Source organism: Bombyx mori, chromosome 17 (genome assembly GCF_030269925.1).
Source record: "Bombyx mori chromosome 17, ASM3026992v2".
In the NCBI taxonomy this organism is placed as follows: domain Eukaryota; kingdom Metazoa; phylum Arthropoda; class Insecta; order Lepidoptera; family Bombycidae; genus Bombyx; species Bombyx mori.
Genome location: NC_085123.1, coordinates 12,514,292 through 12,539,590, shown reverse-complemented (window position 1 = coordinate 12,539,590; position 25,299 = coordinate 12,514,292). Strand labels below are relative to the sequence as shown.

The 25,299-nt window shown below is 38.9% G+C and overlaps 1 protein-coding gene across 3 annotated transcripts; it reads left to right on the top strand.

Annotated features, from left to right (window-relative positions):
• Positions 1-1,193: 1,193 nt before the first annotated feature.
• Positions 1,194-23,564, top strand: LOC101737657 (multiple inositol polyphosphate phosphatase 1). Of its 3 annotated transcripts, none has more exons than XM_012695840.4 (10): positions 1,194-1,477; positions 3,563-3,722; positions 10,772-10,917; positions 14,208-14,378; positions 14,805-14,924; positions 16,887-16,985; positions 17,527-17,655; positions 18,524-18,674; positions 20,606-20,804; positions 22,147-23,564. In XM_012695840.4, exons 2-10 carry the CDS (start codon positions 3,563-3,565, stop codon positions 22,379-22,381), a joined length of 1,410 nt encoding a protein of 469 aa, XP_012551294.3. In that variant the 5' UTR covers positions 1,194-1,477; the 3' UTR covers positions 22,382-23,564. The 3 variants fall into 3 exon arrangements, with proteins under 3 accessions (XP_012551294.3, XP_004932561.3, XP_037872840.2); XM_004932504.5 differs by having other exon boundaries at positions 1,265-1,406; XM_038016912.2 differs by having other exon boundaries at positions 1,317-1,599.
• Positions 23,565-25,299: the final 1,735 nt, after the last annotated feature.

The following is a 25,299-nucleotide window of genomic DNA, read 5'->3' as shown; positions in this document are numbered from 1 at the left end:
TAATTTAGCCTACAACTTTATGACTGGCTGATGTCGTCTTATAGGAACTGAATTGAGTATAATCGTACTATATCTTCTTCTTCTTCATCGTTCCCTCACTGCTGAGGATCGCGACCACATGTGACTTTCCTCCACAGTGTTTAAACATTAGTTATACTAACCAACCGCTTCCTCAACCAGACCATCTGGCCGGTATTCTGCCCGCGGCGCGCTTGCCCTCTATCTATCTATTACTATATCTTTCTAGCACACAATCTGGGTTAGTATAGTATCTCCTTGCATGTTTACTATTCCGACTTGCAAGTTGGAACACTACATTTAAAATACACTGTGTCTACAATCTAACGTCTCAAGGGGGCTGACGGTTGGGTTGTGATAAAAAAAAATTACGCACGGTCATCCGGTAATTTTTATTTTTTATTTTTTTTATTGTCCTTGTGGGCAGACGAGCATACGGCCCACCTAATGATGAATGGTTACCTACCGTCGCCCATGGACACCAGCAACGCCAGGAGCAGAGCCAGGCCGCTACCTACCGCTTAATACTCTCCACAAGCCTCGTTTGAAGAAGGGCATGTCATAGGATTCCCTGTGTTATGGGTACTAGAGATTGACATAGATACTTTTATACGTTGAAACATATACATATATAGATAATAGACACCCAGATAAAGAGCAATCCTGTCCATCACACAATATTTGCCCGATATGGGAATCGAACTCACCACCCTTGGCGCAGCAGTCAGGGACGCTAACTGCACCACCGGCTCAGTATTTGGGATATCATTTAAGCTGTAAGTCAAATTTAAAAGGGCTTCTGAATACAGTTAAAGTTTTTTACATTGCATTTTACATTTATGTACATTGTCCTTGTAATTATAACTTTTATTATAAATCATGTAAACTACAAAATAGTATTTGCATTAATAACATATAAACATGTATTTGTGTACCTATATATATTTACGCTAATGGTATATATATATTTTTGTGTATCTATTTGTAATTTAATATAGTTTTCATTGCATTACCTTTTGGTTGACTGATAGAGAATGCCTTAGGCATTAAGTCCGCCAATGTAAACTTTTCATGAAGTGTAATAAATAAACTGTCAATTTTAATATGTTGTTAATCTCACGCAATACAATTTTGTTTTGTATGTAGGTATATACTTAATTTAACAACATTCACACGGTGGTATATATCACAGCAAAACCAGCCGTCCGAATTCTGGCTCAACAACAATAATTTAACAACCTACCACCTCCTCTCCTCACTCACTACTCCTCAGTTCGAATTCAGTACAGCAATTCTCAGTGCATCAATCGCCGCCATTGTGAGACGTTGCGTCTCTCGCGTTTTCGGACCACAGATTAACTAATCCCAAACATTAATCCCGCGAAAAGGTATTTTTCAGCCAGTGTCAATTCTCAAAACATTCGTGTTAACTACATTGTTTTTTTTTTGAAGTGAAATCGTAAGAAAGTTTTTTTAAATTGTTGTACAAACTTAACACACCTATTGAGGTGCTATTTGAATTGCTACCTATCTGAGTAGCATGGTTTAGTTTTTTCTTACTGGTTTCTTTCTCAATGGAACGTATGTATTATCGTGGACCTAAATTATCGCTAAGCATAAATTTTCTAAGGTTGCATGCACATTTTGTATTAAAGTCACATAAGTTTAACATCAGACTAAAACATTTGTTTATTATGTTTTTTTAGTATTATTAGCATGTTTTACTAACAGTGTGTACCAAGTTATAGTGTTTTTGGATGGCGCAATTAATTAGTTTCCTAATTTTATGATTAAAATGAAATTATAAATTTATAAAAAGCGTTATATAGCGTAATAATACAATGATTGACTAAGCTGCATCCGTTTATGTTCCACTATTATACATACTTAATGTGTTTATGTTTTTTTTGTACTCTAAAATCTCTTGTGACCTTGTAATAGACATATTATTATATTACATACATATAGTTTATTTTAATGACATAAGAGAGCTCACAACTGGTTTCGTATTTATATTGTAGCTCTCTATCCTTTTCTTCAACGTCATCGGGTTTGAGCCCCGTGAGCTCACCTACTAGTTAGGGCGGCGCTGATATAGCCTCTCAAGGCTATTTATCTATCAGCTTAGGTACAAAAAAAAAACTTTTCTCCAAACGCTATCTATCTGCTTCCGTCAGATATAGGCAGGATTATAGACGAACCCCGGCTAGCTCAAAATGAGACAACATCAATCGTTTTGATTAAAGATAAATAAATATTCTTAATGAATGTCTATTTACCATTATTATGAACCAATCGTATAAATAAAGCATTAGATTTAAATCTACAATATTAAATTTGATTTACATTTTTCATGAGCAATCGCATAGTAGAGCTTTCGTTCCACATTATTTTTTCACATCATTTCACTATAGTGTCAAATGTGAACTAAAACTCAATTAATAACAGATAATTATGATTGTTAATTGCTTGAAATGGAATAGCAATACAGAGAACTTACTTTTCCGGCATCGGAACAGAAAAGGGGAATTTTCGATTGCTTATTTCTTCAAAGGTTTTTGCTAGTTTTTAAACTTCATTCCTATAGTAGTATTTACTTATGAAGAATTCGACAATAATACGCACGAAATTTACGAAATATTTTTAAGTATTGTCTGGTAGTAAATTATCTGTATACTGCTATAACAATATCACAAAGTTTAGATGTGTGTCCTCACGAATACTCACAGTTGGCGGCTTTTAGTGCCATGGTGATTTTCTTTTTTTTTTTCTTACTCTTATCCCACACCATGGTTGGCATGTTGTTTCTTCTACTGCATCCGTTTTCGTTTCTATGGTTTGCATTTTGTTACTATAAAATTTTAAAATAACAATTTCTTTAAGGAGGAGTTAAAAACTAGTAACATTTTATTCGTTTCTCTGAATAAAAATAATAATGTCATAAATGATTGCAAAAAAAGTTTGCCATGATTGTTTTCATTATTCATTGATAATTCCGCTAATATATAGGTATTATTGGATTATCAGCGGTTAAAGTCCTTGAACGCTGACATCCTTTCGTTCCGCACGAAAGCATGATTAGAGGACTTCAAATTTGCTTCTTACCTAAAGCACGACTCAAGATCCGTCTGGTGTTACCAGAGCACATATCCAACTATAAACAAGATATCGAAGCACCAATTGTATTGTAACAATAACCGACTTACTTACCCTTCAATTCGGAACGCATGAATGCTCCAGTGCAGAAATATACGGTTCCTAAAGCCATTAAATTCGGCGTAATTAATTTTTATTCCGCTATATTTGCCAGTGATAACAAACGATTTTTTTTATTGCTTAGATGGGTGGACGAGCTCACCGCCCAACTGGTATTAAGTGGTTACTGGAGCCCATAGACATCCGCAACGTAAATGCGCCGCCCACCTTGAGATATAAGTTCTAAATTGTCAAGTGTAGTTACAACGGCTGCCCCACCCTTCAAACCGAAACGCATTACTGCTTCACCTAAAATGCCACAAACCACTTTACTTTAAATGCCTTGTAGATGCGGTGTGCCTTCATCCTGCTGATGGCAGCTTTGTGCGTTCGAGCCGACGAGATCTGCCTTACGTCTGAAGAGGACCCGTATTTGCTATTCGGAACGAAGACCGCGTACATCTTCTCCAATCGTGGCATCCCAAACGCTAAGGCACATGAAGTACCAGGCAAGTTTAATCTCATAGATAATGTTATGTGCCACGGTTTATGGCAAAATATAATATAATATTAACCTCTAGTGTGTGAAATAAGTAAGACGGAGCGTAACAAGTCGAGGAATCTATATTAATATCCTAGCTGACCCGGCAGACTTCGTAGTGCCTCAATCGAGAAATAAAAGACCTAAATTTTTGTATAAAATATACTTAAAATAAACAAAAGGAATCCGTCCGACGGAGGACACATCAAAGGAAAAACAAAATTGTTATCTTATACCTTTAAACGAGCAATTCCTGTATATAAATATATATATATATATATATATATATAAAATCTGAATCTCGGAAACGGCTCCCACGATTTTCATAAAATTTACTTTACAAAGGATTTCGGTGGCGATAAATCGATCTAGCTACGATTTATTTTCAGAAAATGTTGTTTTATTCGTGTTTTCAGTAATCAACTCTTCCCGACGTCTATGGGCGAATAATAATACTATTTTTCCGCTTTAAAGACACAACAAGATGGCGTTATAAAAAAAACCGATCCAAGCTCGGTCATCATCTAGTTTTTATTTAATTCCGACCATTTTCATACATATTTATATATACTAATATATAAATCTGGAGTGGTTTTTACGGATGTTCCGTTATAACTACTGAACCATGCATCCGATTGACTTGAAACTTGGTATCCATGTAGAAAATACATGTGCTTAATGGATAGGCTAATATTTATATGAGTGCTGGACTCCCTACACCAGATGCCGGGGCATTAATGATGAGAATCTTTGTAGGGGTGAGAAATAATAATGTTAATTTTAAATGCCCAGCGAAGCGGACGGGTACAGCTAGTATTCTATAAGATGGTTACTTGTATGTTAAAATTGGAACGGAATCCAGGAGTGAACGTGACCAATAAAACTAAATTGAAGTGCGCGTTAACTGATTGGACCAATGTTTTTTTTTTTTGGATGGAAAAATTGTATTGACGGAAGTCTTAACTTAATAGGAAATGTCTAATGTGTGAAAATAGTGAAACTTAAAACACTGATTGTAATATTCGATAAATTACGCACGTTACATGCCTGTGGTAACATTGTATTATTATTATTATTATTACTATTTCACAAGCTTGAGACCTTAAGCACTAGAGTGAGACAGACCTACATTTCGTGTTTTGACACTGACACCGGTCACTCACATGCGCACAACACGCAAACCCGCAAGTGTAGGACGGCATTTGCGAATGATTATGCAAAGTTTTCGCTGCATTCGTGGTTTTCCAAGCTGTGTCGGTTTTATAACAGACATCAAAGCGCGCGAACCTCGAACCTTCGCGTAGTCTCCCACACATTCGCTTGCCCAGTTGCGCCGACGATTGCGAAGGTAACGGACGTATCGCCATTTTCATAGTTCGTGACGTCTACTGTGTAGCGTATCTTCATCAAAAGAAATCCCATAAAAACAGCATGGCTGTTAATGATGTCTGGGAAAGAATTCAAAACTCTTTTTCTTTTCAATGTTCTATTGAAGATTTAAAAAGGAGGAAAAATTCGTGAGACATTCGTAAACAAGTGTAGGAGGAAGCGCAAACGGGTTCGCAAATTGAGTATGCGAACCCATTTGCACAGCCGTTAGGTTTGCGAATGAATGTTTGACGGCCCTTCACATGCGCGCAAACATTCTTACAATGTACGAATATTTGCGCGCATGTCAGTGGCCGGCATGATGCTAATTGTATAATTTTCTCGACTCTTAGGTGAGGAGACTGCTTCACTATAGAATACTTGTGTAGGACCTTGTGTTATGCCATGCTTAGTTGGGTGGACGAGCTCACATCCCACCTGGTGTTAAGTGGTTACTGGAGCCAATAGACATCTACGACAGAAACGCCACCCGTCGTGAGATATAAGTTCTAAGGTCTCAAGTATAGTTACAACGGCTGCCCCACCCTTCAAACTGAAACGCATTACTGCTTCACGGCAGAAATAGGCAGGGTGGTGGTATCTACCCGCGCGGGCTCACAAGAGGTCCTACCACCAGTAAGAGTGGGAACAGATTAACATTTTAGTGCAGGCTTGAAGTTAACGTAGTCGCAAAATTTTGTATTTGGAAACTGTGGGAAATTGGTTAACTGACGGCTAAATACCCGAGCCAGTAAAATATTAAAAGCCCCAAAATTATTTAAAAGTTTCTATTGTACACAATAAATTAATTCGTAAAAAAATAAATACGAGGTCTTCAACCTTAATGCAGCCAACAATGTTTCAACAATCTAGAGCATCAATGTTTTGTTTTTTGTAGTCGCCACGCCACGCGGTTTTCACAAAAATTATGCAGTGAATAAGCAAAATGATTCTTTTTTGGCAAAAAAATGATTGTTGATTAATTCACTCTGAATCTTTGCGTGTGCTTTTAATAAATAACAAATATGATATTATATTATTATATAGAGATATCACTGCTATACTTTTTGTCATGATGATTCTGTATGAATTGAAATTCGTCCAAACATTAACTTACTTGAGACTTAGATTTATTTTCTGACTGTTTCCTAATCTTAATGTTATTTCATAATTTGTTAATACATCATAAGCTAAGAAAATCAGTTGAACAAAATTTTATTTCAACTATTTGGTCGTTTTTGAAACGAAAACTTAGTATTTCCAATAAATATATTGATAGCTAAACCTTCTCAATACATATGTAGATACTAATAAAAAAAATACAAACACAAGAGAAAATAGTATTCAATGTTTTATGTTTTTGTCTATTTATTAAATTTTTATTTATTTTATTTTTCTGGACGTACTGGATGTACTAATTCTTAATGCTGAGTATTTTCTTTACTGAATAAAAGTAGTAAAGTAATTAATGAATTATTAAAATAAAAATATTGTTATTAATCTAAATGTGCCTTGTAACATAGCTACACAGAAAAAGCGCGCACCAAACACGCGTTGTTCTGTCTAAGTTAAAATATCCCGCAATAACCGGGAACAGTGGATCTTGTACAAGTTCGTAAAGAAGAAAGAAGGCAACATTTGTCATAATACTCTCTAAAATTCGTTAGTTTCTTTTAAATCACGACACTAACTTCTCTGGTAACTAATTTTTTTTTTTTTTCCTACCTAAGCTGAGAGCCTTGAGAGGCTATTTCAGCGTAACCCTAACTTTTGTAGGTGAGCTCACGGGGCTCAAACCTGATGACGTTGCTAACACGAACCCTAGCAAGAGCCGTGCTTCGCAGAATCTACCACCGGATCGGAAACGCGACCCACTGAGAAGATCCGGCGAGAAACTCAGTGGGCTGTGTCTGAGAGTTAATTTACTCGTCGAGCCCTTTGTCGCAAGCGACGGGTTCGACGAGAACGGTGACCGGTGCTTGAAGTACCTATAAGCACCGTTAGTGGATCGGGAGGATCCGAGATGACGTGTTTTGGGCGACGTCGACTGCTTTCCATTCTGTCCGCAGGATCGGGAATGTAGTTACCGGCGGCCACGATGAGAGGGTTCTCGTGTCGTGCCGCTTTATCGAAGTGGCGCATCGACGCCGACTGTAGATACTTACTGATGGACTCTAAGTCCAGGTCGTCATGGAGGTCGACGTTCCTGACGAACCACGGGGCTCCGACGACTATCCTGCAAAAACGGGATTGAATAATTTGGAATGATTTTAAGTGAGGGCGGGCCGCGTGAGCGAACACTACTCTTGCATAGGTCATGACGGGGCGTATGCAAGTTTTGTAGAGTGTCACCTTATTTCTAAGGGACATTTTACTTCGCCTACATATCATCGGGTAGAGACGTCCTAGAATGAAGGCGGCACGGTCGCGTACCGTCTTGATGTAAGGGCGGAATGTCATCCTACTGTCGAGGGTGACGCCTAAATATTTGACCTTCGGGGCCCACGGTATGGGCTGGTCGAACATCGTGATTGGGCGAATGGCGGAAGCGGAGGTGTTGACGCGCCTAGTCGGGAGAGGGATGCTCAGCGTGGTGTTCGGAGGGCGACCCCTTTTGAAGAGCACCGCTGTACTTTTCGTGGGGTTGATGTCGATGCGCCACTTCCGGAACCACTGTCCCATGGTGGTAGCTGCGGTCTGAATTGTAACTAAAGTGAGTCAGTTGTGTCCGTGTTTACTCAGGAAACCGACAGGGGTTTTATTGCCCTAATACTTAATAGCTTATTACGTAGAATACATTACATAAATTAAAATAAATTGTTGTTAAATAAAAACAATACCCATTTTAATTAAAACAACATCCACACAATTTTGCTGCCTCGTTTATTATGTGTGACAGTTTTCCAATAATAGCGACCCAGTTCCCGCGCGAGGCTGCATCTCATGCACTTTCCCGCCGATTTAAATTATAAGTTAAAAATAATTATACTCTATTATACCCTATGCTACTCTATACAATAATACCCTATAATAAATCGACAATGTTTCTTATCGAAATAACCGATGGAGAATGAGGCGGTAGCCATCATACAACGCAAGGTTTTTGACATTTTCAAGATAATCTTGCATGATAATTAATATGTTTAAACAAGTTTCGACTCACCGCAGACTTCGAGCGCGAACGACTTGTTTTTAGCTGCGAGAATGCAGAAACTGTGGTGCTCGAAGTTCTTGATGCGCTGATGATGAAGTGTGAAGGCTGCAATTGTTCCGCCGCAGGTCACCAGTTTAGAGTTATACGACAAAGGGAAGATTTTCCAACGAACGATATTGCTCGATAGACCGACAGTCCAAATGTTGTTGTTCGAAACTTGTTTAAATGCAAGTTTATCTTTAAAATGTCGTAAGCGAGATTCAGGCATCTGTCGAATATCTTGCGTTGTATGATGGCTACCCGCCACAGAGAATTTGGGACTTTTTGGCGGGAAATCGAGAACCGAAGCTATGTGACTTGTTTTATTTGAATAATTAATCTTCCTTCAGGCTCTTAACCTATAATATGCCTGACTTATTAATCGCTTAGCATCTGTGAAAGTACAAGTATCTAAAATGGAAAAATAATCGCTAGTCGCGTCCTATCCGGGCTTAACGAAAAAGTTTGGTTTGGATGAAGTCGTCGTGGCCTAAAACATAAGACGTCCGGAGCATTCGTGTTGAAGCGATGCACCGGTGTTCGAATCTCGCAGGCGGGTACCAATTTTTCTAATGAAATACGTACTCAACAAATGTTCACGATTGACTTCCACGGTGAAGGAATAACATCGTGTAATAAAAGTGAAACCCGCAAAATTATAATTTGCGTAATTACTGGTGGTAGGACCTGTTGTGAGTCCGCGCAGTAACCACTTAACACCAGGTAGGCTGTGAGCTCGTCCAAACATCTAAGCAATAAATAAAAAATAAAAATAAAAACCTCACTACATTCGCACTATTTCGCTGCGACATTTGTTGCCATCTCGTCTCGTCTCTTTTGATTTCATTTCAATTTCACCCAATAATCGATTTCAGATGAATCAATTTCATTTCATTCCGCTCCATTATACTTTTCATATAACATAAATGTGACTTCGGCTTTTCCTAAAAAAACGGAACTAGTTACTACGGCTAAGAGAATTTTAGAAACAACTTTTAAAATCAATCAACGGCCTTTTTAATCCTTTAAATTTCAATCTCAAGCCGGAGATATTGCTAACACTGGCCCTATCAAGAGCAGGATCTACCACCAGATCGGAAACTGTGTCTATGGAAAGATCTACCAATGACGTGATTTATAAGTGCGGGTCGTATCATGTAAGATCTTATTTAGTTAGAGATGTTATTATGTTCGAGATTAACGACTTTTGACAGCGGACACTTTATTCTCTAATCCTGTACCTGCTAGCGTTCATTCTTAACACGATTACACTAAAAAGACTATTTTCTATTTCATTTATTTTAACATTGCACGCAATGAAACACAATAAAAAATCAAGTGACGAACTTCTAGTCTCGCGGGGAAAACTGGTGCGGCTGCTACCTGCGTACCCGCACGTTACATTGCGCGCTCACTTGAACTAAAACTAAAAGAACAAATCTTAATGTTCTATACGTTTAAGCTAGTAGCTTTTTTTATTTCGCGAATTTGATTAACACGCTGAATATTAGTGTACTTAACCACGCCAAGCTCGACTTGAATTATATACATATTTGCATTTGTCGACATAACGACACGCATTGTCAATTTGCACGTATATCGGTCGTCCTACTCGAGACCATGACTCATCTGTACCGTTAACAATTATTGAGTAACATGACAAATCATCGCTCTGAATTCAAGACTGTGAATTAGATTTTTAATTTTTAACTCGTTGTAAAACATACATACCTACTACGGCTTTACTAAAATCTAACAATATAATCGCTAGTAATTATATTCTAAAATGCCTTTACGGCGAGCATGCGGCCCACCTGATACATACCGATAATCTCCCAAAAATCTAAAACTAGTTAAATAATGAAGCACACAGGATATTCTAATGTTACCTGGTGGAAGCTTGAAGAAACTGGAGTAGCCAGGAATACCAGTGTTCCAAACAGACTATTACCCTCAAAAACTGTAATGACCTAAACACTTTAACTAGTCACCTGCCTGTAAAATTTGACCAAATATATGCCATCCTATCTTATTTAGGTCGATATGTTCTCTGCAGCTCCAATAATTGTGCTCCAAATACTATTTTTGTGGAATACGTATAAAAACTGTTTAAAATAGTAATAATACGAACAAACTTTTTTTTATTGCTTAGATGGGTGGAGGAGCTCACAGCCCACCTGGTGTTGTGTGGTTAATGGAGCCCATGGACATCTGCAACGTAAATGCGCCACTCACCTTGAGATTTAAGTTCTCAGGTCTCAGTATAGTTACAACAGCTGCCCTATCCTTCAAACCGAAACGCATTACTGCTTCACGCGGAAATAGGCAGGGCGGTGGTACCTACCCGCTGAGACTCACAAGAGGTCCTACCACCAGTAAAAAAAACTAACTATAAAAAAACCTTTAAATGACTGTAACAAAACAATATTTAAAAAAAAATCCAATATTCTCGGCAGGATGCCAACCCGTAGCCTTTTGGCTCCTCAGTCGTCACGGCTCGCATAACCCTGAAGCTAACGAGACTGCTGAACTCCAACAACTGGTCGATCTAAAGAACAACATCGTCACGAACTACAAGAATGGAAACTTCAGGAACACTAATGTAAGTTACAAAAATACTAAGTACATCTTATTCATATTTGATTAAGATAGTCGCTAAGTTAGTCGCCTTTCTTTTTCGTTCTTTCTGTTCTTCTGTTCTTTTCGTTTTCTCGAAACCTAAAATTCTAGTATTTATTAAATGGTTTTATAGATTATTTTATCGTCTCCAAACCATCATACGACCAAAGATTCAATCAAGGCTTCCTCTATAAGTAGTAACTTGAAACTATTAAGGCCATTCACAGTGAACTTCAAAACATCTCTGAAACGAAGTCTAATACGGTATTTTTTAAACTTCATATGTCGTTCTTCAACCGAGCTTCAAAGAATCATCATATTGTAAATTACAACAAGATTGAAAACATTACACACATTGTTTCGTTTAGACACCACCAACATTGTTATTGCTGGTAGTAGGACCTCTTGTGAGTCCGCGCGGGTGGGTACCACCACCCTGCCTATTTCTGCCGTGAAGCAGTAATGCGTTTCGGTTTGAAGGGTGGAGCAGCCGCTGTAACTATACTTGAGACCTTAGAACTTATATCTCAAGGTGGGTGGCGCATTTACGTTGTGGATGTCTATGGGCTCCAGTAACCACTTAACACCAGGTGGGCTGTGAGCTCGTCTACCCATCTAAGCAATAAAAAAATATATACCACTGACCACGTTAAGACACAGATTGAAGCTTCAATTATTTATTTTGGTACGTAGACTGTCGAACATCCGTCGTGATAATTTACATCGTTCCCTATCACCAATAGACCCAGAATTTTTTCAAATCCGCTATGTAATGACTCGCATATTAAGCATTCTAGACTCTTCACTCCGGGTCAACGGACTACGAGTTTTACCAGTCACTAATAGCTCATTAAGGATAGGTACATAAATTCTACGTTTGTTTTTGGAGCCTTAATACGAACAACACAGCCGTGAGTTTCCGGCAAAGTCATTACGAAACAACGCACGTATGAATCCATGATAAGGAAACCAAGCATAGTCGGAACGAAATTTAAATAAAATGCAACTATGATAGCGAGCCTTGAAGCTAAAATTTATAAGCTACTAGCTGACCCGGCAGACTTCGTAGTGCCTCAATCGATAAATTAAAGACACAAACAAAAGGAATCCGTCCGACGGGGGGACATCAAAGGGAAAACAAAATTGTTATTTTTATTACCTTTAAACCTTCTCTAGATTTCCACAAATAATTCAAGACCAAAATTAGCCAAATCGGTGCAGCCGTTCTCGAGTTTTAGCGAGACTAACGAACAGCAATTCATTTTTATATATAGAGATAATAAGTTTTGTTAAAAAATGCATTTAATTTTTGTAGTGGCAAACATAAAATAAATAAACACGACAATATGTAATTGAAAAATTATTTTAGTATTCGTTTTTTACGGTGTTTTTATTTACGAAGATTTCACGTTTCAGTATATTTCAATTGAGTTCGCAATACAACACGAAGGTAGGTAGCAGCCGTTCGCGTGTTCGTAATAACATATACCTACACGACACTTTATGCGACACTATATTTTTGATTGTGTTTCATTGCGTGCGATTTAAAAGCCATCAAACATTCTTAGCTACTCACTTAATTCTTAGTGACTATCTGTGACTTTGCTCGTTGACGAAGCCCGCTATAGAAAGCAGAGTATTATATACAGTAGACACTTGACATTGGCGAAATCTAAAAGGAAACGCCATAAACCTAAGAGATATTTAGATAAAAGCCATTGATAAACTAGACAAATAACACCTAAGCAATAAAAAAAATTAAAAAAAAAATTCGAAAGTGGCCTTTTTAGTAATATCGTGTTAACAATAAACACTACCACGAACGATATCAATATATCTCCATTAGCTTATAAAGGCATAGACTATTTTTTCTCCTACCTATGCTGATAGCCTTGAGAGGCTATATCAGCGTCTCCTTGACGTGTAGGTGTGCTCACGGGGCTCAAACCGAGTGTGTTGCTAACACTTGCCCTAGCAAGAGCAGTGCTTCGCAAAATCTACCACCGGATCGGAAACGCGACCCACTGAGAAGATCCGGCGAGAAACTAAGTGGCATAGACGTGATCAAAAACTAAGACCATAGACCGAAGACTTCGCCTCCCATCTTGTGTGAATAGTTCAGAGTAGCTTATAGACACGAAACTGCCATTATGCACGTTGAGACGTGGGGCTAAAGGTAGAAAGAAATTGATCGCCTTGTTAGGCTAGTGGCTATTGATCCTGATTAGGGCACAACGTTGTCAGGATTCAATTCTCATACTCGATTGTTAAAAACATTTGATAGTCGGTGTCCGTTTCCGGTATTCACAGCATAGGACAAAACGGCCACTATGTGCCATTGAATTTGGAACGTTTGTTGTTTTTTTAAAGTCTTCTACCACTATTTGTGACTGTAGGTATAGATAATATCATAATTATACTGAAGTTCAATCCTCAGCCCGTTAATAGCTTTCGCATCAGTGCGTGCAGCATAGATAATATACCTACACTTAACAGTTCTAACCGTGAAGGATCGTGCGGTCCAAAGGCTCACGTCTCATAGACGGTGGCATTCTATGGCTCGAACTCTAACTCAATATAAAATCTAAGTGATGACAAAAAGCTTGCAAATAGACCACGACATTTTTCCATCTCATGTACAGCAAGTGTATTCTTTTTTTTTTATTGCTTAGATAGGTGGACGACCTCACAGCCCACCTGGTGTTAAGTGGTTACTGGAGCCCATAGACATCTACAACGTAAATGCGCCACCCACCTTGAGATATAAGTTGTAAGGTCTCAGTATAGTTACAACGGCTGCCCCACCCCTCAAACCGAAACGCATTACTGCTTCACGGCAGAAATAGGCAGGGCGGTTTAGGCATGTTGTTACGCGCTGGGGTTCGGGATAAACAAAATTTCACCAAAGTAGAACTGAAAACTGTATTCAACACTTAGAACACTTAAAACACTCAATAAACACTTTAAAACTCTCAATTCGCTTCTTTCGCTTCGCTTCAGGTGATCCGTTCGCTGTTTCGCTTCGAGTAGTTCCGTTTATTGACTGACTGCGTGCCATCCCTGCAAAACTTTTATAGCCGATACCACATCCCAGGAATTATCGAGAATATTCCACACATCTCTAGTATTTTGTTTCCGCTATCTGACAATAGATGGCGATGTACTTCTCGAGCGTTCTAGGTGCTACTAGGACCTTCGATATTCGTTCGACTATTCGGCGATAGATGGCGTTACTCTTACCGGCGTAACAATATGTAAATCATTCGATTTCAGCATCGAATCTGCACGGCCGACTTTAACTTGCTGGAACGTTGGAACTGGAAACAGAACAGTAGCACGGCCGGCGATCTCACCAGCGACGGATACGTGACGACGCAGCAGTTGGCACAGGCCTGGAAGCAGCGGTTCCCTGGACTATTGACGCCGAACACTTACAACTATTTGGTATGATATTCGCGAATGTATTCGTTGCTTTTTAAATTAACACGCAATATTATTTGACGGGCTCTTACCGCGATACGCACGTTTCATATTTCCTGTGTACATCTAATGAAAATCAAGGGAAAAATAGATTCAAAGTCGATGACGACCTGGTCCCCTGATCGCGCTGCCAGTGCTATGCATAAGACGTGTTTTTAAAAGAGATACGTACCGCTGATATTATATAAGTAATCGTGTTCAGTCGATCGGAAACGTGTGATGTGGACGCCTTTATATAATATAATAGACACATGTCTTCTTACTAGTACCTCAAGATATATATAGATTAAAATAACAAGCATAGGACAGAATTGTTGAAACGATTAAAATAATTAATAAAGTATTCTAAACCGTACGGCTATGTAAATAAAACTTAATATTTCTTTTCAGTTCAAATTCGTCGAAGAACCACGGTCTAGCAACTCGTTTAGAGCGTTCTCGGAAAGTTTATTCGGAGGCCAGAACGAAGGTTTCGATGCCCCCAAAGAGAACGACGAAAAACTGCTAAGGGTATTGTTAATATTTGAGTATTATAAGTTACTCGTTAATATCGATCACTTTCGGCTATCAATTAAAAAAATACTTGTCGTAACTTAATGATACTGTGACGGATTTTACTTTTACGTACAGCCACTGAAAACGTTATCTATACACTTTTATAGTCTGTGGTATAGAACCAAAAAACCCGCCAAAACTACAACATGTAAAATTACACTCTTACATTTTAATTGTAAAATGTTGTATCCTAAATACGTTAAATAATAGTTTCGTTCGCTTAACGGTAGGCAGCGGCTTAGCTCTGTCCCTGGCATTGCTGATGTCCGTGGACGACGGCAACCACACACCACACAGGTAGGTTGTATGCTCATCTGTCTACAAAGACAATAAATAAAAAAAATCAGAAACGTTCTCTAGAGTGGAGAAAGTTTCATCACAATCGGTTGAATTATCTTCGTACGCGTAGAATAGAAACATTTATATTCGTTTCTTAAAACTACCTACGTGTCATAACGAGAAAATTAACTTCTCGTTGTCTTATGCATTAAAAATTCCAAAGCATAATATGACGTTTTGCATTCCTGCTTTTGTTGGCAATGAAGTGTAGGTACAAACGTGATTTTTTGTTATCTATATATTAATACGTGAAGCAAAAACTTTGTGTCCCTTTTTACGAAAATTGCGCGGACAGAGGAGTATGAAATTTTCCACACTTATAGAGAATATAGAGAAGAAGTGCACAATGCTAATATTTTTTTTAAAATAATGCATAAGAGATACATTAAATTAATCAAGAAAACATTACACACACTACATACCATGTATTTGACGCACACACGCATGCATACTATTTACCTATTGTCAAACTTTTGTTCTTGACGTCTGTGGTCAAATTCAGAATAGATTAAATATTGTTTGTCTTTATTAATCTTTTTTATAGAAGTATAAAATACAATCATAATAGTGTACAAACTTACGATTCCAATTAATTATAGTCGAATTTCGACTACCGGGGGACCACTAGTTTTTATTATTTCTCGTTGTCAAAGTACCTAGTAATCTTTTATCGATTTTTTCCTAGTTATGCTAATAGCCTCGAGAGGCTATTTCAGCTTCTCCTTGACGTGTAGGTGAGCTCACGGGGTTCAAACCGGGAGTGTTACTAACACTGGCCCTAGCAAGAGCCGTGCTTCGCAGAATCTACCACCAAATCGGAAACGCGACCCACTGAGAAGATCCCGCGAGAAACTCAGTGGGCTGTGTCTATGGGTGTTCGTTTTAACGTTTGGCTTTAAACGTTCTAGAACATTCAGATGTCTCTCGAATATTAATTGAATGTTGACCTTTTTTTAACTAACATAAATACTCCATCACGTTCATGACCTGTGCTATGTAACGGATAACCGTGTAGTGTGTGCCGGAGCCACCACAAATGAGGTCCAAGTGTCAATTGTATATGTAGGATTCTTATCCGGGTACTAGTATCAGAATCGACGGCTGCATCCGGCTTCATTGAGTTCTCCGAAGTTATTGCTAGACGCCGTATTGATAGATCATATCGAAGGGTTTTTACTGGTGGTAGGACCTCTTGTAGGGCTCACACGGGTAGGTTTTTTTTATTTATTGTTTAGGTAGGTGGACGAGCTCACAGCCCACCTGGTGTTAAGTTGTTACTGGAGCCCATAGACATCTACAACGTAAATACGCCACCCACCTTGAGATATAAGTTCTAAGATCTCAGTATAGTTACAACGGCTGCCCCAACCGTACAGACCGAAACGCATTACTGCTTCACGGCAGAAATAGGGGGTGCGGTGATACCTACCCGCGCGGACTCACAAGAGGTGCTACCACCAGTAAAAAAACTTTAAATGGTTCTCCTATAACGTTACAAAAATGTCGCTTATTCCAAATAGCTTTTCACCCCGATTCGATTTATTTAACCATATTCTATGTCAAATCGTCATATTCCAGCCACTCAAGTACTGCGACGCTTGGAAGAACCAAGTCGACGAGAACAACAAGACTTTAGAACAGAAAAACATATTTGAATCGAAGCAGGAATATAAAGAGGTAATTGTAGAGAGAGAGAGAGAGGAGACAGAGAAAGACAGAGACAGAGAGAGAATGATTTATTTTATACAAAAATAGATAAATGCTAAACATAAAATACAAACAAGTACAATTGTTGATAAAAGCGATCTCTTCCAAACAAAAATCATTAGGAAACATATTACACGCGGTGTGCCTGTCGATTGAAATATATATACACGTGCACCCATACATATAAATATATACAAATATATACACATACCACATAAATATAAATAAATAGCTACAAACTAAAATCGATCTTACAAACGCTACTTCAAAATTCAATTTATATATATGTATATACTATACTATATAATATGTATATACTAAGTTTCAGATATGCCTTCAACGGCTGTCCCACCGTTACGTTGTTGATGTCTATGGGCTCCAGTAACCACTTAACATCGGATGAGTTATGAGCGCGTCTATCAATCTAAAAATCTAAACAATAATAAACTGCAAACTGAAAATATATGAAAAGTTTCTAAGAAATATTCGCATGTTTTTTTTTGGTAACCAGATGATTTCGAACATTTCCCTGAGACTGGGCTTCAACTACGACCTTCAGAAGAACACAGTGTTGAGCATCTACCAGATGTGCCGATACAACAAGGCGTGGGACGTGACGCAGATCTCGCCATGGTGCGCTGTGAGTGTTAGAAAACAAAACCAAGCTATAGCTTTTACTACTTAACCTTAACTAGTAGGTGAGCTCACGGGGCTCAATCCTGACGACGTTGCTAACACGGACCCTAGCAAGAGCAGTGCTTCGCAGAATCTACCACCGGATCGGAAACGCGACCCACTGAGAAGGTCCGGCGAGAAACTCAGTGGGCTGTGTCTGTGGGTTCATTTACTCGTCGAACCCTTCGCCGGGTTCGACGAGAACGATGACCGGTGCTTGGGGTACCTAAAAGCACCGTTAGTGGATCGGGAGGATCCGTAATGACGTGTTTTAGGCATCTGCGCACTGTTCAATCCCACATACCCACATTTCAGAAGTCATCGTGGCCTAAAGGATAAGACGTCCGGTGCATTCGTGTTGAGCGATGCACCGGTGTTCGAATCTCAGGCTGGTACCAATTTTTCTAATGAAATACGTACTTAACAAATGTTTACGATTGACTTCCACGGTGAAGGAATAACATCGTTTAATTAAAATCAAACCCGCAAAATTATAATTAGCGTAATTACTGGTGTTACGACCTCTTGTGAGTCCGCACGGGTAGGTACCACCACCCCACCTATTTCTGCCGTGAAGCAGTAATGCGTTTCAGTTTGAAGGGTGGGGCAGCCGCTGTAACTATAATGAGACCTTAGAACTCATATCTCAAGGTGGGTGGCCGCATTTACGTTACAGATATCTATGGGCTCCAGTAACCACTTAACACCAGGTGGGCTGTGAGCTCATCCAACCACCTAGGCAATAAAAAAAATTAAAAAAGCAAGGGTCCAACTAATTAGAGCTGTTAAAACTTCTTTAATTACTTAACTCGTATTAACTCTGCGAATCCCAGGCGTTCACGCGTGAAGACTTAAAACGCTTGGAGTACGCCGAGGATTTGGAAACTTATTACAAATACGGTTACGGATCCACAGTCAGTGAGAAAATCGGCTGTAGCATTATTAAGGATATGGTTGACTTCTTCAAGAACCACGCTGAACGAGGTGAGCCGGCAATTCATTTAATATCTACATTTTTTTATTTTCCGAGCAGAAAGACGAGCATACGGCCCACCTGATGGTGAGTGGTTACCGTCGCCCATGGACTTCAGCAATGCCAGGGGCAGAGCCAAGCCGCTGCCTACCGTTTAATACTCTCCACAATCCTCGTTTGAAGAAGGACATGTCATAGCGCTCGGGAAACACCGTGGAGGGGAGCTCATTCCATAGCCGGATGGTACGTGGCAAAAAAGATCTCTGGAAACGCACTGTGGATGACCGCAGTGGCTCCAGGTAGTATGGGTGAACTCTACTCCGGTGGCGGGCGGTGCGATGGTAAAAACGAGATGATATAAGAGATGAGACATAAAGTATTAGGGGTTTTTTAATACAAGTACAGCTAGCTTTACGCGAACGTGACCCGTTTACAAATCGATGCCTCCAATGAACACTACTATAACTCCAAATTCGTACGTTTACAGGAGGAGAGTTTAAACGAAACAAGTTGATAAATATATCTGCAATAATAAAAATTTTATGGTTTTTTTCTTGTGTAACTAGTCGATTTACTCTTGCTTCGAACCCCATCAATAATGAATTTGTAATACTTTTAAAATAGTGAAGCGATTTGCGTGAAAAACGAAAATTTCAAAATTTTGAGTTAGAGTAGTGTTCATTGGAGGCATCGAAATCGTCTTTTCGCATTAAAAGTGTACAATTTCCTTAAATATTCGAAATTGAGTTAATATGCGGAATCATTTGGTATCATCAGTATTTTTCTCATAAATACTGTCAAAAAGAGCGTTGTATGTATATAGTTTTAGTTTTTTTTTTAGTTTTCCTATATTTTGAGTACTATTAACAAAATTAATACATAATTTTATCTTACTTTAAAAGACAGATAATGTAATTGGTAAAAAAATCAAAAATTTATGTTGCAAAGATGATTAATATTAAAAATATCACATGTTAAACCTTTAAAACACTCTTCTGTAAGATTAGTAGTTCTGAGATTATACAGTTTTAATGCGAGAAGACGAAATGAACGAACTCTCTTTCAGACATAAGGACTATAATACAACCGTTCTACTTCTCAGACCGGAATGAGCCATCATGCTTTGCGGCAGAGATGATTGCGATACTGGTACCCACCCGTACAAGCTCTCAATAAGGCCTACCAGTAACATAAAGAGATACTGTGTGCTTGGTGCGAGTTTTTTAACGTTCCCGATAGCGTAAAGTTAACTCAGATTTGTATGCAGTCGGAACAGTGCCCCTAAGTATCTACAGTCGGCATCATTGCGCCACTTCGAAAAGGCGGCACGACATAAGAACCCTCTTGTCGTGGCCGCTAGAAACTACATACCCGATCCTGTAGATCGAATGGTAAACAGTCGACGTCGCCCAAAGCACGTTATTACGGATCCTCCCGATCCATTAACGGTGCTTTTAGGCACCACAAGCACCGGTCACCGTCCTCGCCGAACCCGTCGCTTGCAACGAAGGGCTCGACGAGCGAATTAACCCATAGACACAGCCCACTGAGTTTCTCGCGGGATCTTCTCAGTGGGTCGCGTTTCAGATCCTGGGGTGAATTCTGCGAAGCACTGCCCTTGCTAGGGTCAGTGTTAGCAACACTCCGGCTTGAGCCCCGTGAGGTCACCTACACACGTTAGTGTGAAGCTGAAATAGCCTCTCAAGGCTATCAGCATAGGTAGGGGAAAAAAAACGCCCCTAGCGGCAAACGTAGGCAAACGTTTCAAATCCTCAATCAATGTTACAAACATTTGAGTTAACTGTTACGCTATCGAGAGCGTTAAAGAACTCGCACTAAGCACACTGACATGTAGGTAATAAAAAATAAAAAAGATAAAATTGGATTAAGAATGAGAGTTGTATTAGTTAAAAAATCAATAACTTCATGTTTGTCATTACAGAGTTACGTCAACAACCAAAAGCCATGATCCAACTGACGGACTACCCGATGATCCTGATGGCTCTGACCAAGCTCGGGTCGCGGCAGGACTCGGCCCCCATCACGGGAGACAACTACCACACAAACACCGCGCAGGCCCGCAAATGGAGCTCCTCCAACATGGTCCCATTTAATGCTAACATAGCTGCTGTTTTGTACAAGTGAGTGTATCTATACTAATATATAAATGTACAGTTGTTTTTACGGCTGTTCCGTTATAACTACTGAACCATGCATCCGATTGACTTGAAACTTGGTATCCATGTAGAAAATACATGTACTTAATGGATAGGCTAATATTTATATGAGTGTTGGACTCCCTACACCAGTTGCGGGGGCGTTAATGATGAGAATCTTTGTGGGGGTGAGAAATAATAATGTTAATTTTAAATGCCTAGCGAAGCGGACGGGTACAGCTAGTACTTTATATTACTTCTAATATGGTTCTAGTTACAGTGTTATGACAGTACGAGTAACGCCATCTATCGTCTCCTATCAAAAAAGACATCGAAACAACTAGTAGTCTCGAGAACAACCGTGTTATGTTCGTGAGAGCAACGCCATCTATTGTCGAATACAGAAAACATATATGGAAATGACTAGTACTAGTATGCAGACGCATTTTTCTAGAAAATTGTAAACAATCGTATGAAAGTCATAGATAGAGTCACTTCACATTGAAGAATAGAAGCGTTGCACAGACGGTGTGAATGCAGTTAGTAATCACTTCTATTCAGAGCGAAACAACGAAAGCATCATCTGAACCGAAGCGAAAAAGTGAATTGCATTAAAGTTAAAGTGTCGTAAAAATACAAAATGAGTTTTAATTAGTATTTCCGTGAGAGTTAATAAGTCTCTGGAGCCATAGAGCGTAGCAATATTATACTTTTTTATTATTATTTTATATAAAACTCAAATTTGTTACAAGGGCTGTACTTCAGCTCATATCGTATCACACCTGAATTCAAGTGGTTTTCGGAGTCAATAGACAGCACAACGTGATAGCCGCCAGGCACCTTCAGACATGAGTTCGAAGTTCCAATTAGTTTGTACCTGATATAGAATCTAAGGACCTCATGACTGCTTCGCGACAAATTAGGCAAGAACTATCCTTGCGAAGCTATAGCCATCTAGACCGCTAATAATTATGCTAAGACTTGATACTTTTTTAATACATGATACTATTTTGTTTTGGTTTGAAAGGTGGGGCAGCCGTTGTCACTAAGCTTGAGACCTTTAGAACTTACATCTCAAGGTGTGTAGCGCATTTACGTTGTAGATGTCTATGGGCTCCAGTAACCACTTAAAACCAGGTGGGCTGTGAGCTCGTCCACCCATCTAAGCAATAAAAATAAAATTAAAATAAAATTAGAGAGAAAATTTTTGGCGACCCCTAGTTTGCACACCGCTGCTTTAGACGTCTCGAATTAAACTCAAGCGGCAATATTCAAAAATCGTAAAATCCGACGATACCATACTAATTGAGTGCCTTCAACCTCACAGGTGCACTACGAATGGAAATTTCCAGATCAAAGAACAGTACCAAGTCTTGTTCTTGGAGAACGAGAAGCCAATGAACATTGAAGGTTGTTGGGTTGGACTCTGCGATTGGTCGGCGGTTAAATCGAAATTCGATCCAGACAAATGCGATCTTCAGTTCTGTAACGCGGCCGCACGATCGACTGGCTTCGTTAGTCTTATTTTAACTGTGATTTTATTCTGTATCAATCGTAATTAATGGTTACTTAAATTTAGACTTTACGGTTATGAAGCTAAAATTCACGATCGCATCAATAAATAGTCTTGTTCTTATCCAATTAGGTGATATGACACGATTTTTTTTGATCAACACACTTATGTATTATCTTCAAAAAATCCATTATTTGAATTATTTCAGTAGTGAGTTGGGTTTGTTTGAGCTGAGTGAGCTTACTTACCCGCCCGACCGTAGCTAGAATAACCCCTTAGACTGCTACCAGCGTACTGATAGGTAAAAAATAAAAAAATAAAGACCCACTAGTGGGCAACCATCTTTATTTACATTACGTAATAAATTAGAAGTTTGATATTTAACTAGCTTTTGCCCGCGACTCCGTCCGCGTGGAATAGTTACTTTGGCATAACGATAAATTTTACCCCCCACTTCATTTACGTAAAAAGAAAATATTTTTGAATTATATAATGTTAAGCAGCTATTTAAACTCCTATTTTGATACATTTTTATAGTGCTCACGTGTATTGGTCTTACCGTAATGTTATATAGCCTATAGCCTTCCTCAATAAATGGGCTATCTAACACTGAAATAATTTTTCAAATCGGACCAAGTAGTTCCTGAGATTAGCGCGTTCAAACAAACAAACTCTTCAGCTTTATAATATTAAGTATAGATTCAAAAACCTTAATTCGATTGCACTTCCTTTGCGATTATAACATATTATTGTACCTAGTTGTTAAGCGTTCACGTTATAAATGATATATACCAGTAGATTGTTATTAAATGAAGTACTTAAATGTTTGTTAGTGTTTTTGTGTATTAAACATTGTAATTAGTAGACAGCGGCTTGGCTGTGCCGACGGTGATCACTCACTACCAAGTGGGCCTTATGCTCGTCTGCCTATATAATGGCAATAAAGGCAATAAAGGCAAAAAATTTTTTCTTCTTTTTTGGCTGTATGCGTTGTTACGACACTACTCGATCTAGATTTCTGTGCTACAAAAAATTATGACGACAATTAAAAAAACATACCGACACTGCTACTATTATATGTTTAAATTATATTCATTTCTGTTATGTTTTAACATCCTATAGGTAACGTTTTTCTGTCATCGCTTTTGTGTTTTATTTTATTTTATACAGTTGATTTTTGTACATTCAAGTATATTATTGTTGGATTAATCTCAAATAAAATGTTATGGAAAGACACATCTCTTTTATTGCTTAGACTGGTGAACGAGAACACGGGGCACCTGATGTTAAGTGGCTACCGGAGCGCATAGACGAACACAATATGATTGCCACCACGCACGAGACTTGCCTCCGTCGGAGCCCCGTGGTTCGTCAGGAACATCGACCTCCACGACGACCTGGACCTAAAGTCCATCAGTAACTATTTACAGTCGGAATCAATGCCCCATTTCGATAAAGCGGCACGACACGAGAACCCTCTCATCGTGGCCGCCGGTAACTACATTCCTGAACCTGTGAACCGAATGGTAAACAGTCGACGTCGCCCAAAACAAGTAATTTCGGATCCTCCCGATCCACTAACGGTGCTTTTAGGTACCCCAAGCACCGGTCATCGTTCGTCGAACCCGTCGCTTGCGACGAAGGGCTTGACGAGTATATTAACCCTCAGACACAGCCCACTGAGTTTCTCGCCGGATCTGCTCAGTAGGTCACGTTTCCGATCCGGTGGTAGATTCTGCGAAGCACCGCTCTTGCTGAGGCTAGTGTTAACAACGTCCATAGAGCCCCATGAGCTCACCTACTTGTTCGGTAACGCTGACATAGCCCTCTAAGCCTACCAGCATAGGTATAAAAAAAAGACATTTTATAACCCAGCAATGTATTACGTACAAAAGTGGGTTATCAATAACCATCTCAGCTGACATCGCGGATCTGCTACCCTCTCTCGAATCATAATTAAACTTGTGTTACATACAAATTACTTTATCTAATTACTAAAAATATAATTAACAACTAGCATTTTATATGTAGTTAATACAACACGTAAAATTGATAAATAATATTTTGCCGTTCATGTTGATGTGGATTATTGTTAATTCTCTTCGGAATCTTCTGAGTCGGTCTCTTCATTGCCGAAGGTCGTGTCTAACTTGAAATGGTGATCACTCGATGCACTATGCTTCCCCTCATCGGGATAACTATATTTAAATACTGTGGTTTATCAGGACACAGGGTACACATCGATAACAAGCTATAATAATATAACAATATATTAAAAATCATACAATAATGACATATTATTCAATAACACAATAAGCTTAATGTACTTTCAAACGTTCTTTCTCAAATAATTTGATTTGATAAGATGGCGATGAAAAGATTCGTTCACAAAAAAAAAAATTTAGTCACACTCCGATCTCGTATCAAGGCTGCAATCCACACGCGATACCAATGTGCTACTACTTGAGTAAATGTTAACTCTTTGTATGGAGTTTTAATAGCTTCCCTGCGTTTGCCGCTAGGGGCGCTGCTCCAATTCCATACAAATTTGAGTTAACTTTTACGCGATCGAGAAATTAAAAGAAATCGCACTAAACACAAAGGTGTAACCTTTACAAGTATTCTAAAGCCGATAGATGTATGTTTGTCTCTTTTTAGAGTTGCTTTTTCGTTTCATCAATCTTCAAATCACAAGGGCATTTGAGAAACTCCATATAGCCCATATCTTATTTAAGTTCACCTCTCCAAATTTCGTCTAATTAAATATAATAAATAAATGTTCTATGAGCGTTGGAAAAATAGAAGGGACAAGAATAATTTACAAGCGGTACCCAAAAACCAAAAGTTTTTTTTTTTATTGCCTTTGTAGGCAGACGGGCATGCGGCCCACCTGATGGTGAGTGGTTACCGTCGCCCATGGACTTCAGCAATGCCAGGGGCAGAGCCAAGCCGCTGCCTACCAAAGGC